Source organism: Terrapene carolina, unplaced genomic scaffold (genome assembly GCF_002925995.2).
Source record: "Terrapene carolina triunguis isolate 2854851 unplaced genomic scaffold, T_m_triunguis-2.0 Scaffold58, whole genome shotgun sequence".
In the NCBI taxonomy this organism is placed as follows: Eukaryota; Metazoa; Chordata; order Testudines; family Emydidae; genus Terrapene; species Terrapene triunguis.
Window position 1 is genome coordinate 45,680,658 of NW_020664409.1, and position 15,692 is coordinate 45,696,349.

The 15,692-nt window shown below is 39.4% G+C and overlaps 1 protein-coding gene across 1 annotated transcript in view; it reads right to left on the minus strand.

Annotated features, from left to right (window-relative positions):
• PXDNL (peroxidasin like) overlaps window positions 1-15,692 on the minus strand; it is a 291,769-nt gene that overhangs the window by 138,984 nt on the left and 137,093 nt on the right. Inside the window, exon 6 of the mRNA XM_026647339.1 lies at window positions 6,030-6,101. Within this exon, the coding sequence (XP_026503124.1) occupies window positions 6,030-6,101 (72 nt within the window). The remainder of the gene's footprint in view (window positions 1-6,029; window positions 6,102-15,692) is intronic.

Below are 15,692 nucleotides of genomic sequence, written 5' to 3' on the forward strand. Positions count from 1 at the left end.
AAACAAGGTCAGAACACAGCAGCTCTTCAACCCCATTCAAAGATCACCCTTCCCAGTTTATGCACTTGAGAGTCATTAACCATTCTGTCCCAGTTCTTTTAGCTCCTATTCCAGGGCCCAACTCTCCAGGCATCCTATCTGAGAGTTCCAAGACTCGCTTCCCTCCCACAAGTCTTCTTCCATTGCACCAAGTCAGCTTTCCCATTAGAGAGCTCTCTGCAGTGTTGCACTCTCCCCAGGCCTCCTGGCCTCTGAGTCCTACCCCGGCTCAGGGGAACTTCCCTCCATGATCAGTCCTTTGTTCCTGGGCTCCCCTTGCAGGCCCTCCACTCAGGTCTTCCACCAAAGGGCTCCCTACAGTGTTCTATTCCCATGCCTCCTTGGCTGTAAGCCCCACCGCTGCTCTTCAATTTCCTTCAGGGACAACCCCTTGCTTCTGTGCCCACATTACATGGACCACACTGGTTCTTCCCCTCATTCCTAGGGACCAATGCACCAGCCTTCCTGCAGCCTTGGAAGGATTCCCCAGCTTCAGCCAGTCCTTCAACAGTTCTTCTCAGAACTCATCACCAGCAACTCACAATTACTCCTCTCCTTCTGGTTCCCTTCAACCCTTTTCCTCGGGGATCTCTCTGGTGCACCTTGTCTCTCTCCTCTGTTTTTAAGCAGTTCTTACCTGCCCCTCTTGACTCTTTCAGGCAGCTATCCTTTATGTGGCCCAGGTGCCTCTCAGACCCAACTGATAGGCAACTAGTGAATCAAGGTGAGATGGAGCCTGCTTCCTCTTAATGGGGCCAGTCATCCTACAACAGGATGGCCAACATAAGTTTTTGTCTCCATTCCTGTCTACATGCAAACCAACCCATGTCTAAATTAAATGTTAGTCATCATACAGTAAATGCAGTAACAATCAAATATATAATATTCATAAAAGTTATAGGAGCTCTCACATCGTTCACATGTAGGCAGGGGCTATTGGGGAAAGCGGCTATCAGTGTTGTGTCATTCATATGGTGGAAAGGCTTTTTCAAAAAGGAAGGTTTTGTGCAGTGTTTCCTGCATTTCCCTGATCTCCTCTGGAAATTTGTTCCATAGCTGGATCCTCTCAACCATGTTTATCCCCAGCTTTCACATGCTTCATCCTGGATTTTGTGAGGCATCATAGTGAAATATTAACAAGTTTCCCTCCTTCCTTTTTTATTTATACGAATTTGACATCCATGAAATACATTCTTTATACTCAGAACAGAAAATGACTAATATCCCCCTCCCACCAGGAAATCACATTACAGTGACTGTTCATTAAAAGTCCATAATTTGTAGATGAATGAATTGTGAATTTAAAATACACATGGTAAGATCCTCTTCCTGACCCATTTCTTTGACCATGTTCCCCCCCACAATCTTTGAATTCTTCTCCTGGTTCCTTGTTTTTCTCTGCATATCCTAGCTCCCCATCCTTAACTTTGAAAGCCCTTCACAACTTTGCCCCTCCCTCATTATCTGGTCTTGTCTCTTTCAGGTAATTCAAGGCTATTATTGGTGAAATGGAAATGTCCACTTCTCTGCTGCCCGCACAAACTTCTCCATATTTTCTCCCTGTGACGCCAGCAGACCAGGTCATGCCAGAGTGCATTCAGGCCATTCACTTGTGTATTAGTATAGATCAAAGTGATTGGTGAAAGTAGACAAGTATATTTGGTGTTTAGACTTCATAAAACTAATGGGACAGTATTTGCATTGTTTTCTCTTGTCTGTATCCTGTTATGATGCAGCAGCAAACATTTGTGTGTGTGTGTGTGTGTGTGTACCCCTGTAATTAATGACCCATCAAAGAAGCCTTGTGCAATGCTAATGAAGGACTTTAACAGAAAAAAGATGCTAATTTCAAAGCAAATGGCCATTGTGTGTGATGACCGGAGGTCAGACACTCAAAATGCATCCCTCACTCACCTTCATCAAAGGAAAAGCCCACCTGGGTAGTATCACTGTCAGCTTGTTTTCTGTGAGAAGGAGCTAAAAGAAGGGATCCAAGGAAAGATCCTCCATCTCTGGACTGTTTGGACTCTTACAGGAAAGTGCACCAGATGCAAAGCGAAAGTCCCCAGAGATAATCTGCGAATCTTGAAACCTTGGGAGACTGGCAGTTTATTTCATCACTGCCACCATTTGGAATTACAAACCGACTCACCTGTATATATATTTTACCTGCTTTAACCTCTCAATAACTCTCATTTACTTTTCTTAGCTAGTATATCTTTAGTTAGTTTACTATAGAATTGGCTGCCAGTGTTGTCTTTGGTAGAACTGGAGTACCAATTGATCTGGAGTAAGTGACTGGTCTCTGGGGCGAGATAGACTAGAGATTCTAAGGGGACTGTATGTGACTTCATGGTAAGACTGGTATATTGATCCAGGAGTTCACATTTGTTACTGGTTTGGTGAAACCTAATTATAGAATGTACCAGCAGTTTGGGGTGTCTGCCCTGAGTAAGGCACTTACAGTTGTGAGCCACTCCAGGCAGCATGACACTCCCATGCTGCCCTTTATCTTTAGAATGACTTCCTTGACCTAATCTGGAAGTTGCATAGCTTCTCTGTACCAAGATCTACTTCTGCTGTGATGCTTACTAAATATTAGACTAAATATTAGCTAAATATTAGACTACTGCACTGAAGGGTACCTAGGGATATATGGTTTTATATACAGTATTTTTTTAAAAATGCATTTAATTTTCCTAAGTCAAATGATTTGTAATCATCAAGTTGTATAATAGCTAACCAAGGTAACCATGTGATCTTATTTATGTTATCCTTATCCCTATTCCCATTTCTCTCCTAGCTTGTGCCACACTCATAGATTGCACCTCACTTCAAATTAGACAGTTAGATCTTAGGAGCAGGCACTGTGTTTCCCTATCTGTTTGTACAGCACCTAGCACAACAGGGCATGATCCTGATTGGAGCTTTTGATCCACAGGATAATACAAATAAAGAAATAGTGGGAAAATATGTGTGTGGGTGATTGTGGGTCTAAAAATCAGCACCAAAGTATTTGCTGGGGCAAATGAAAAAGTATGGGATTCTTATGCTCAGGAGCTCTCGTGTCTTCAGGAATTACCTCAATTAGTAATTTTAATAGTTTGTTGGCAGAGGAGGGCATATCGATTGGGCTTGGATTCCCATTTTTATTTTAATCATGAACATGGTTAAAGGTTTCTACTTACACAAGAAAAATGGGGGGGAGGAGAAAACCTACTGTGTTACATGTCTCAGAAAAAGTTTTATTGTTCCCTAGTTGAGGAATACATTTGCCATGTGTTTAGGACTGTTTAGCTAAAGCTAGGAAAGTCACACATCAGACCAACCAGTTTAGGACACTGATAATACAAATTTGAGAGTTATTACATGGCATTCTTCCACTCTGTAAAAGCTTTAATTTGCTTTTGGGGCTCTCTATATTTATGAAAACAGTTACAAATTTTAGCGAATAGGGCCAAAGAGCTTCCTAAAATAATTTAGCACTGAATAAGTTATAGCAGACAAATCTGTGTCAATTAAATAGGGACACACCCAAACTTTTCTGCAGAAGACCGTGATCTTGATATAGATATTGTGCTTTGTAATGATTTAGATTAAAGACAATGTAACATGGGAAAGGACATATTACACTGAAGAGAAATACATTAAAATCAGAATGGACATTTTCAGTGATAGCTGTGGTTGTGAAAAGTTTAATGACACTTGTAAAAAGCAAAGTTTAATATATGATGGCTTAGTCTGAAAAGTGAAGTGATGTGCTTAGTGCAGTGATTACCACTTGGATGAATGAAGCCAATTTCCAACCTTCCCAGTGGAGACCAAGTGCGTCAGGTGAACGAGATTATGCAGGGAAAAGATGACAGCCTTAATGTTTCCTTTTGAATTGTCACCCTATACGCTGTGATTGTTTGGTGGACAAAGTTTTTTTTTTTCCCCCTTAGAGGATTAAGAAGAAACAAATTAGCCATAACCTTTCTGTCTAGCCAGATGCCATGACAAGAAAAGAAAAGAGGAAATATAGGTCTCAATTCTGTCTTCTGAGCCATACTGCAGATCTCCACAGTTTGAAATAAATTGTGAGTTAGAGGAACTACCAGATGCTTCTATGCTCAATTCTTGTTCAACTTAGGTTAGTCCATCTTCAGAAATTTGCATAAGAGCAGATACGTATGTCCCCCCATGTTTGTTATGTTATGACAAAAGATATGGCTTGACCTACATTTAAAAAAAAAATCAGATAGGCTTGTGTATGCCACCATCAAGAACAAACAGAATGGCCCAAATATACTAAATTCAATTACAGCAAAACTATGATGGAATAACGTATGTTTACGCTTGTAGAGAAGGATTGGCAAGTCCTTCACTTTTCCACAGCAGTGGTGGACTGGGGTTAATGAGTACGTAATGATTAAACTTCATTCAAAACCAGCTTTTCTTCTCCCTCCACGTCCATCATTGGGAAATTCATTGGATAGTGGCTCATTTCTGCTATTAAGTTCTGACTTTGCCCTTTTGTTTCTCAGAACTTCCCTTTAATTATGCCACCGTTACATATAATCACATATTTGCAAGCCCAGGATGATGTTTCAGCTAAAGATTCCTTGGAGGTAGTGGAATCCTTAGATGGCATAAAACTGGCACAGCAAATCTAAGACAGCTCCCTCCACTGCCCACTAGCACAGGCGGCACATTGGAGATTGGATGGGAAATTTCAGGGAACTGTGCTCCTAGGATCCTCTACACCATAATATCCCCTGGGTGCCATTACAAAATGGAGGAAGTTCCAGAAATTACATTCTTTTAAACACAGAATAATAGAATACATAGATCCTGTGTTTATCAAATGGTTAAAAAAAATGTTATTTATTAATTAATGAAATGTATGTATAAAAGATTCACTTATATGTTGGAGTTACAAGGAAATTACAAAAGCTTTACTTTAAATTGTAGGATTTGGAATAAAATCAGTTGTGATACTTGTGCAAATTCAAAACCCTCATGAGAGAAATGGATCTAAAGCCTTGAACTGAAACATGAATTTCCAGAAGTCTGAAAATGAACTTAGAATGAGAATTTGGAAAGTTTGAGATAAGGTGGCATTTACTTATCTCTTTATTTGAATAGTTAAAGGGATATTTTTCTTTACACTGAGTTGATGAAAGGACCACAGTATATGCAACATGAATCTTTTAACATTTATTATGTTATTTGGATTCACAATCATACTGAGAGTTTCAGGAACTTTCATCTGAAAATTATTTTCACTATACCTTAAGGCTGTTCTCATTTGTCACCTCATGGTTGCACTCAATAACAACAAAATAATAAGCATCACAGACAGTGTAATGGATGCTGGCAGGAGCAAGTTTAATTTTAACCTTAAGGTATCGTGAAAACAGTTCATATTATTGTGAATCCAAAAGGTACCTAATCGAAGGCACATTTTTCATAGACAAAGAAACAATATTGAATATCACAATTTTGTCAAACCTTATTTACACATGGGACATGCATAGAAAAAGTAGAACAAATGAGACTCAGATTCTTCAAATAACCAAAATCACCAGGTGCGGTCACACATGCAAATTATACTTTCAATGGAAACTAATGAAAGAAGCAGTTAAAAAAAAAAAAAAAAAAAAAAAAAAAAAGACAACCCTGCCCTGGTGAACTGAGGGCCTGATCCTACACATCCTTGCACCCTGTGCAGTCATTTGCATCTGTGCAAATGCTACAAAATCAGAATGGTACCATTCAGCATTGTTGGTATGCTATGTTGCGCTGTACAATATTCAGTGTGTACATGTACACACACACACACACACACACACACACACAAAGTATGACAGCTTGCAGATCATCAGCTAGTTTTGTAGCCAGGACTGCCAATGTTTCCTAACAAGAGCATACACCATTTATAGTAAAAAACACAGAGGGTTAACAATCACTCTTTATCACTGAGAATATTAATTTCTGTTGCGACTTACAGGTATTGCAGATTTTCAAGCCCTTCAAAAGCATTTCTTGAAATCTTCTTGATTTGGTTGTTATTCAGAAGCCTGTAAATCATACACAAACATTCAATTCTCAATAACAGCAAGTTAGAAAATAATAAAGATCGTCTGATTGAACCAAAGTACATTTAAATATTTTACCAACATAGACTATTAAAATACTTTTTAGCATTAAGAAAAACTAGAAGTGCGTAGACCAATTTTTTTTTCCAATTAAACCCCTCTCTTCATGGTTGCACTCAATAATCACAAAATAATTAGCATCACAGACAGTGAAATTGATGCTGGCAGGAGCAAGTTTAATTTTAACAACAAACAATTCATACACAAATTATTCACCAAAGCTCTGCACTGCCTGTCTGTTAAATGAAAATTGTAATAATATTTCTGTATTAGAGGGACACTGTTTTCCCTTGAAGTTCACATGATGGATGAAATCCTGACTCCATTGAAGTCAACAGTAAAATTCTCATTGAGTTCAATGGGACCAGGATTTCATCCAAGGCATTTCCATGAAGGATGGAAATGTATTTTTTCATTCAGGAATCCTGTCTAGGCACAGATCCTTGAACTACACTGAAAGTAAACTAATCAAGGCAGCTGCATCTGACTGTGTTGGGGAAAATAACCCATTGTGCAGAGCTCAGTATTCCAGCAAGGCCTGCACCATACTAAAACGAAACCGTCCTTTTGAGGAGCATGTCACACTTAAGCCCTTCATGTGAACAATTCATTTTTGTTGTGTTTTTTTTTCTTGGTGTTACGGTTAAAGTCTGACACCAGAGGCAAGCTGTCAATTTTAGGAAAGAAAATGGTTTAGTCTTCAAAAGTTCAGCAAAAAGTATTAAATTCTTAAAATAAAGAGGGCACTTTTATGCACTTAAGTTAAAAGGAGCATACAACCATTTTTGGTGGATTAAAGATCATAAGGGCACCAGAATATAGATTTTATTCCACCCCTTCCACTTTCCAGATGCAGCTGTGAGAAGAGTTTCCACCTGCTTGGGGTAAATGTGGTCCCACCTCTTCTGTGACTGCCAATCAATCAAAATTTTCGGTCTCATTCCCCATGGATCACCCCTTGTGTAGTCATTTACACCTGTGCAAAGGGTATGCAAAGCAATACCATGCTATATATGAACCTCAGCTTTGGTGTTTCCTAACTTTTTGATGCATGACCATTCAACCTTAATGTTCCCTTGACATATCACAGGGCTATGTTCCATACACAAGTCAGATACAGATGAATACTCTATCCCTGTCTTGTACCAGTTTTGAACGTCAAATCTCTGAATAGTACGCTCCTTTTGCTATTTCTGATATTCAGTTTTTGTTCTGTACAACCAATAATTTAGGTAAAAAAAGTTCTAGTACTGTTCTAGTTCTAGTAAAAAAAAGGTCTATATTACTTTTGAACAAATAAGATGAGTTAATAAATGTTTCAAATGTCTGATATATCTGTGGAGTCATGATTTCCTAGTCATATTTCTCTAGGAATTTGGATAATCCAAAGATAAGCTATATTTTGATCTCTTAGGCTTACTTGGAAATGTTTTCATTCATTGCAGAAATGGAATACATTTAAATGATTAACAATTGAATGTGTTTTATAATCAGGGTTTTATTCAAAGTAATTTTTTTCTTAAATATTTCTTTGCTGTAATATTGATATATTATATTTATTCCTGGCAATATTTTGGTTATAGTAGTTACATCCTATTTCTAAAGTTTGGTTGGTGTATTGTTCATACACTATCTGTTCAATTTCTGGGGGAGATCTTTTGAGAGAAAGGTGGGAAAATGAGGATGAAAAGTAAAACAATGTTCTCAATAAGGACATAGAAACAGATCTTAAGAGGGCACTTTGGTTTTTAAGGTTTGATAAATAGAGTCTCAAATGATGATTCAAGAGGAAAGACAGACATTCAGAAGTTCATTATGAGTTACATAAATAAGAGTGATTGATGACAGCATCAGTGCTTATCCGTCAAATCACTGAATGAAAACATGAAACCTGAGGGGGCACAGGAAGAGGGCACAGAGCCCTTATAGTTACTCAATACCAGAATAGCAGATTTACACATTTCAAGTCAGACTATCACATTGTAAAGATAGATAATTATTTTACCTGTTCCTAGTTTACTTTTTAATTGGAAAACCAGTGAATTAAATACAATAAAATGTGAGCTAAGAAATGTATCATGCATATTTTACATATCTATGTATCTGAAGGACACCTATCACCAACACTGCAGTATCTGAGCACCTCCCACATATTGAAAAATAGATAAAACATAATGTCAGTCTCTCTCTTTCTTCCTTTCTAGTCTGTAGGACAAATAACTTACTAGGTTATTGTAAGCTTTTAAGTGTGTGTACGCACACACGTGCATATGTGTATAGAATTTTACTAAGAGAAGCTATATTGGAAAAAAAGTGTTTTGAATTTGTTCTGAACGTGGGGAGGTCTGTGGTCTTTCTTATTACTTGCCAGAGATGGTTCCATAGACTTGGTCTAGCACCCATGAAACGACCATCTTCTACATTTATGAGCCTTCCCCATTGGTCAACTGTTTCAAAGTTCCAGTGGAATATGGCTAATCAAATCAGAGACTTTGAATATTAAGGTACAGAGAATGAACTGGAGTTTGTATTCTTTATATGGTGCCTTTCATTTTGAAGTTTATGAAGGGACTTTACAAACTTTGTATACAGACCATCCTGCCATTGAAATGCAGCCACTTCTACAGTGAAGCATAGCAAACAGTAATAAATCCAACAGTTTAGGATAAGAAATGAAGAACAATACCATAGCCATAGTGAATTTACATACTGTCAGGGCCGTGCCATGGGTAGCTTGTGTGCACGGGTCAGTTACCAAGTTGCAGATGGAAGTCAAGCAGTGGAGTCAGGGTTGAACTGGATCAGGATACCACAAAGTTAAGATCAGGTAAAAGGTAACAGACAGCAGCCACGTAGCAGAGTTGGGGACAAACCAGGGTCAGAAGCCAGAGTCTAGGGTCCACAGCAAGGCAAGGCCTGGAGCGGAAGCAAGCAGGCGGTCTGTGCCATTGCTCAGTTAGCTCCCCATGATGGCTTCCTGGTTTATATACCAGAATAAGCCAACCAGTGGGACGTAGGGGGCCGCCACTCAGGCCAAGCTGGGCTGTACTTCCTGCAATACCTTGCTTCACATGGTCCTCCAGTAGAAACCCACCCTGAGCTACCGATGATGATGCAGAAGCATTGGTGACCCAAGAACCCTCACAGTTCCAGGTTCTAGTCCTGCAGGTTATTATAGGTAGGTACAGAATCATAGAAATGTAGGGCTGGAGAGAACCCTAAGAAGTCATCAGATCCCAGATCCCTGTGCTGAGGCAGGCCAGGTAAACCTAGACCATCCTGACAGGTGTTTGTGTAACCTGTTCTCAAAAAGCTCCAGTGACGGGGATTCCACAATCTCCCTTGGAAGCCTATTCCAGAGCATCATAAGCTCTTCTAAGTTAAAATTTAGCCAAGACACTGAGACTAAAACCTCTACTTTTGGTAGAAATGCTATGGTATCTTTCACAATTTGATGTGGTCAGAGCTTCCATTTTACATCTTGAACAGAAGACTGCACCCTCCAGCACCACAACAGTACCTAGCATTATAGTATGGCATCTGTTCAGGATTGACTGAAAGGAAAGAATAGCTCATAGTACTGAAGTGCTCCTAAAATGTGACACACAGAAGTGCTGACACGAATCATCTTTATTTTTCTAGATCTAATCACATGACATGGGTCAGGGTTACAAAAGACTAACTCCATCACATGGCAAGGGTCAGGATCCACTTACTCCACTGGCTGTTTTTACACAATCCAATGACTGGCCCAACCTGATCCTGTTTAGATAATGCGATTTAACGCAGATCTCAACAAACGTCGACATAATTCCAGCCCTGTATAAAGTCAAGCCACATACGGTTTGCAGCGTATACAGCTGCTGAGTCTATTTAAAGTGCCTGCTTAAAGCATCAAGGATATCTCTATAAAGAATCACAATTCCTGTGAAGCAGCAATCTCAGCTATGTTCACAGAGGTTTGAAGGAGCAATTAAAGTGTGAAGGGCATCACTGTTTACCATGGTTCAGCCACCTACACAGACCAGTAGAATGATTAATGAAAAAAAACAGCCAAGAAGAATGGAATCTAAGTATAAGATGAAAAGTGGCAGAGAAATAAATTACACAAGACCTATTCATGCAGAGTTTGAGTCTTCGGGGGGAAAGGGAGCTGCAAACAGTTGCTGAATATGCAAAACAAATATGGACATTTTTTTCTGGCAAGTATTTCTAATATTTTTTAAAATATAAAACTAAGGCACGGCCAGTGGGAGAGGGGAAGTCTACCCTTGCCATTCCAAAACTCAGCCCCTTGAAGCATCATTCCTTTTTCTTGGTGGTTAGGTTTTGGCATACATTTTTAGCTCTGCATTTTAGAACTAGGACATAGTGGGACAGTAAGGGGGAATTTGCTGAAGTAACAGCCTTCCTTTGGGAATGGGTTGTGTTTCTGCTACTGCTGAAAGAGGGAAAGCTATTGTTCTTGGTTCTTTTTACCCCATCTCTTTCTTTGTCCTTTGGTTCTGAGAGGTTGTTTTCTGTATTTTTCCCTTTAATAATCTTTGCCTGTTGCGAAAGCTAAACAAACTCCCTGTGGACCACCTTCAAAGTGAGATATATGAAGTAAGAGGAGATGCACCTTTTACAGAACATAATGACTTTGAGCAATACAAAGTCACTCGTGATTTTGCAGTACTGCAGAAGCACAAGGGGGCAACTCTGAATTTGACAGCAAAGTCTAACGGAAAGTCTGCATACATTACTCATCCTTTGCATTTTCTTCCTAAAAAAAAATACCTGTATTATTCCTTGAAACAACTGATGACATCACATTCCAGCATGCAAGCTACTACTTAACTAATGAAGAGGCCTCTCACATATCTACTAGGCCATTCTGCCTCTGTATAACACTAAACTAGGACTCAGGAGACCTGGGATCTATTCCTGTCTTGACTGTTGGGTGTTCTTGGGTAAGTCAGTTCACTGTTCGGGACCTCAGTTTCCATATCTCTAAAATGGGGGTAATGAGATGGACCTCCTTTGTAAAGTGCTTTGAGATGTACTGATGAAAAGTAATATTATAACAATAAAACACAAAGAAATCAGAAATACATCCTCACTATACCTTATACCACACAAAGGCATGGAGTCTTATTCACCCTGGTCCTGCATATTGTATTGTCATTTACACCAATGAAAAGTAAGTGCAAAACTCTATCAGATTAGCATAATAGCAAAGTGTAAATGACTGCACAAGGTGCAAGGCAACAGTTAACCAATCTCATTGTACCCAACTTTCTCCTACGGAGTATGTCCAATCTAGAATATCAGAGGTTTTCTCATCAAAGTGCATATGATAAATGATTAATGAGAAAGAAAAAAAATAAACCTCTCTCCACTGACTGATAGAGAGAAGAGTGAACAAAAAACAGCTGCAAATCATCAACCAGCAAATCAGAAGGATTTGGAAAATGTGTGTAGAAAGAGACAATGCAATTTTAAATTATAGTTTAGGAACAAAACTTTCATTATAATTCATAGGAATTTACAAGTTCTGTTCTCGCTGGAAATAATGAAAAAAGATCCTAAATGTTACCATGACAGTTCATTTCTAGCAGAAAATGTTCACTATTCATTTGGGCTTTGTTTCAGCATGCTGTAGAATGAGTTACATGCATACTCCCCATTAACATTTAGAGAAATATGGGTGAAAAATCTCTGCACTACTTTGAAAACACATCCCCTTGTCTCCAAATCATAAAGAAAAACACAATCACAGTCATGTTTTGTACCAGATCAAAGATTTTCAGTGATCAGCTACTCAAAAGTCTAAACATGACAGCAAACCAATTCGGAAATATCCCCCAAAAATGATATTTCATCCTTTATGGCAGCCGAGCTTATTCTCACCCTCAGAAACATGATTAAACTAATGGTAAACACAGGAACACTTGGATGGGTAGAAAGGTCAAATCTAATGCTGAACATCTGAAAAACATGTTCAATTCTGATTAGTGTGCAATGAAGCCTACAGCCTACACAAAAAACCTACGTATTCTCCTTGGAGGTTTATGAAGTGTCTCCAGTGAATTTTTTTTTTAATGGAAATGACAAAAGCATTGAAAATATTCTTTATTAAATATGCTGATGTGTTTTAGGGTGTGTGTGATCAGATTAATTAGGTTAATGGTGTGATGTTCCATTTGACAAAGTGAGATGAACCGTATGTTTGCACTATTTGCCTGTTTCCATAACTCTACACACCCTGTTATTTTTCTTTCCTGCCCAGGACTTTCTAAAGCTTAACAAGAAATGCTAGCATCAGTATAGGTTGAAAGAAAGAAAGAGAAAGAGAAAGAAATTGCATCTGAGAACAAAGGAACAAATAGTTGCCAAAGAACAGTAAGTAGACCTATGTATTCATGTGTTCCATCCTCAGAGCTGTGTCATTCTGCATCAGGCCAAATATAGCTTATGTACTATGGCTCAGATCAAGCAAAGCAAAGCTGAATTAATGACACGTGCTTAACATTAAGCATGTGCTTAAGTGCTCTGCTGGATTGAGGCCTATATTGGCCCAAGAGCTGCTTGTTCCTGATCTTAGCTGTTCTATTTCACGGCATACAAACAGAGAAGCAGATAAAAGCAAATACTCTTGCTGACAGGCTGCAATGTAACCCTACCCTTTTGCTGAGCATTCAGACGGACAACACACAAGAACCCAAAAAACAGAGAGAGAGAGAGAAAACATGCTGTTCCCTTAGCCAGTGACACACACCTCACCCCAGCTTGCTGTAAGCTGGCTCTCTCAAGACTTACTCTGTTCTGCATACTTTGCCTCAGAACCCCTTAGCTGTCCCTCCCTGCTCCTGCAATTTCAGTTCCAACACAGTCCTCCAGGATGGGACCGAAGACTGGTCCAAAAAGGATGGGCAAAGGAATAGCCCAAGAGGAGGGCTAAAGGCTCTTCTGTTTGGGGGCATTTTGTGAATTTTCAGTTGTACCTTTTTGTTGAAGGAAACAAACCTGAGCAGCGAAACTCATTGGTTTTAAAGTCCAATGTCTTTGCCACTCAGTTCACACAGCTCTCAAATAATTACGATTGTTTATGTGATATTGCCCAAAGTGTGCTAAGAACTCGACACACACAGTCCCTGTCCAGAAGAGTTTACAATCTACATAATCTAATCACAATTGCTCTTTGCTCATTATTTATGAAAACTTCCAAGAATGTTCACTAACTGAACAAAGTTTGTGATTAGAAAGCCAGATTTTCAGTTCCACTCCAGCCCTTTCGCTGTTGTTCAGGCAGCATAACAGGGACAGCAGAGAATTCCCCTGTTGGAAGGGATTGTCAAAGATGGCAGCATCAGCCACCTTTACCCTGCATGGTTTAGGGGACACAGCATGGCAGGGTGGGGAGGGGAATATACTGGACCGCCACTCTGCTGATCCTCAGCTGGTCTATGGTCCATAAGGGAACAGCTCCTAGGCTGCCCTAGCTCTTTGAGGGGAGCATCCGGCCCTGAGTCATATATTTTAATGAGTTAATTTGAACTGACAAAAAGCATGGGGACTGCATATGTATTTTATCTGGCTGATCTCAGAAATCCAACTACCATTTCTACCTCATAGATGCTCCGGCACTACAAGGGTGATAAGCCGAGTATATACACAACTATATATGTATTATTGCATGAGAAACTACTAATTTGTTTCTGAAGAAGTTTAAACTGCATTACAGTGGTTAATTTCCACAATGATTTCATAATTCATGAAACTGCACTCAATAGAAAGGATTCATCTGGTTTTATTATTATTTTCTTTCAAGACAAGGAGTAGTCAAAACACAGACAGACAATGACATCAAATGTTGGCACTCTAATTTCAAGAGTGCACTCAACATGAGAAACTTCTGTTTCCACTTTAAAAGTATTCAGACTTCATAGCATTTGACTCAGACCACATATTGCCAGCACATTTTTCAGTTAACAGAGCCTCATTGAATTTCAATAGCTTGACACACACAGTCCCTTGGTTGCAATCAGCAAATTGCCATACATTATGTACAGTAGCATGACAAACAAATTCATATGTGTAAGTCACACCATCAGAAATATTCATCAACCGCTCAGAAACAAAATGAACCAGTTTTCTAGAAAACACTTAACAATGATTGGATAAATGACCTAAATACATCATTCTAAGATTCCGAACACATTAAATGAAGTGCGTGTAGATGTATAGAGACATAATTTTAAAGGGACCTTCAATTTTGCAAGTACAATTAACTGGAAGTGGAATTAACAGCAAAGGCAAATGCTAACATTCAGATATTTAATTATCTTATTTCAAATTACACCCACAAAACTGCAGGCTGCTTCTCAATACAATAGCTCAAAAGATCTCAAGCCTGCAGAAGCTGAAAACATTACTAGCACCTATCATGACTGCAGTCTCTTCACTGTTTTATAAGCTGTCACAAAGGCTAATAAGGCATTGCAATCACTCCATCTCAGGTAAGCACAATGGCCATTTGAATACCATGTGATACTACATTAACCCACTAGTCAACTTCTCTACAGACACCAGGGAAGTCTGGCCAGTGGAAAGACTGAACATGTAATTCTTAGGGTCAGTGGTAGGATGGTGAGAACCCATTAGCCCTATAAGAAACCACAGGGGCTCAGAAGGAATTGTAAAAGGGGAAAGAGACCTATATGTGGGCCATGGTAACTAACATGTAAACAGCTTGAAATAAAGTCTTGCCTCTACTCTGCCCACCTAACTGAGCTGGGATTTATTTAAAGACTCTAAAGCTCACAGTTGATTTTATTCAGTGGCAATTATGTTCCTCGCTCTGATGTGCTTGTCAAGGAGTGACACTCCTAATTCCTTCTAACTACTAGAGGAGCAAGCATCTGCTCCTTGGTTCCTCTTCTACTCAGAGTTGGATGATTTGGGAGAGGGAAAAAAAGGAAGCAAAAGGCATAGAAGACAGCATGCTACATTAGTGCTCCTCAGAGAGGGTGAAGGTGCTGGTCTGTTTCCTGCCTCATTGGTTATAGAAAAGCTATAGGCCAGATTCCGGTATCCTCATGTCGGATAGCACCTTACTCCATACGTCACTAATAGCAATGGGAGCCTGGATTTTGATGTCAGGGAGCTCCTAGTCTTAAACTGGCATGGAGACAGCAGTTACAAGATGGTCGTTAAGCTCTCGGATGAGGCAGGAGTGCCTTTTCAGCAGCTGTAACTGAACAGTCCTTTTTAGGTTCTGCTCTGCTCATCTCACCTGGTGAGGGGACTAGAAAAACTGATGCAAACATAGCCTGCCTCATACCTCCCATCTGGATTACCGCATCCAGAGAAATCATCTGGGAGCATTCAAAATCAGTAAATTCATTTAAACGAATCTGGGTGTTGGAATGTCAGGACTCTTATGGAACAACCTAATACTGATTGTCCAGAGCATTGTATTGCAATTGTGGCCCGAGAACTTACCCGATATGACATCGATATCACTGCCTT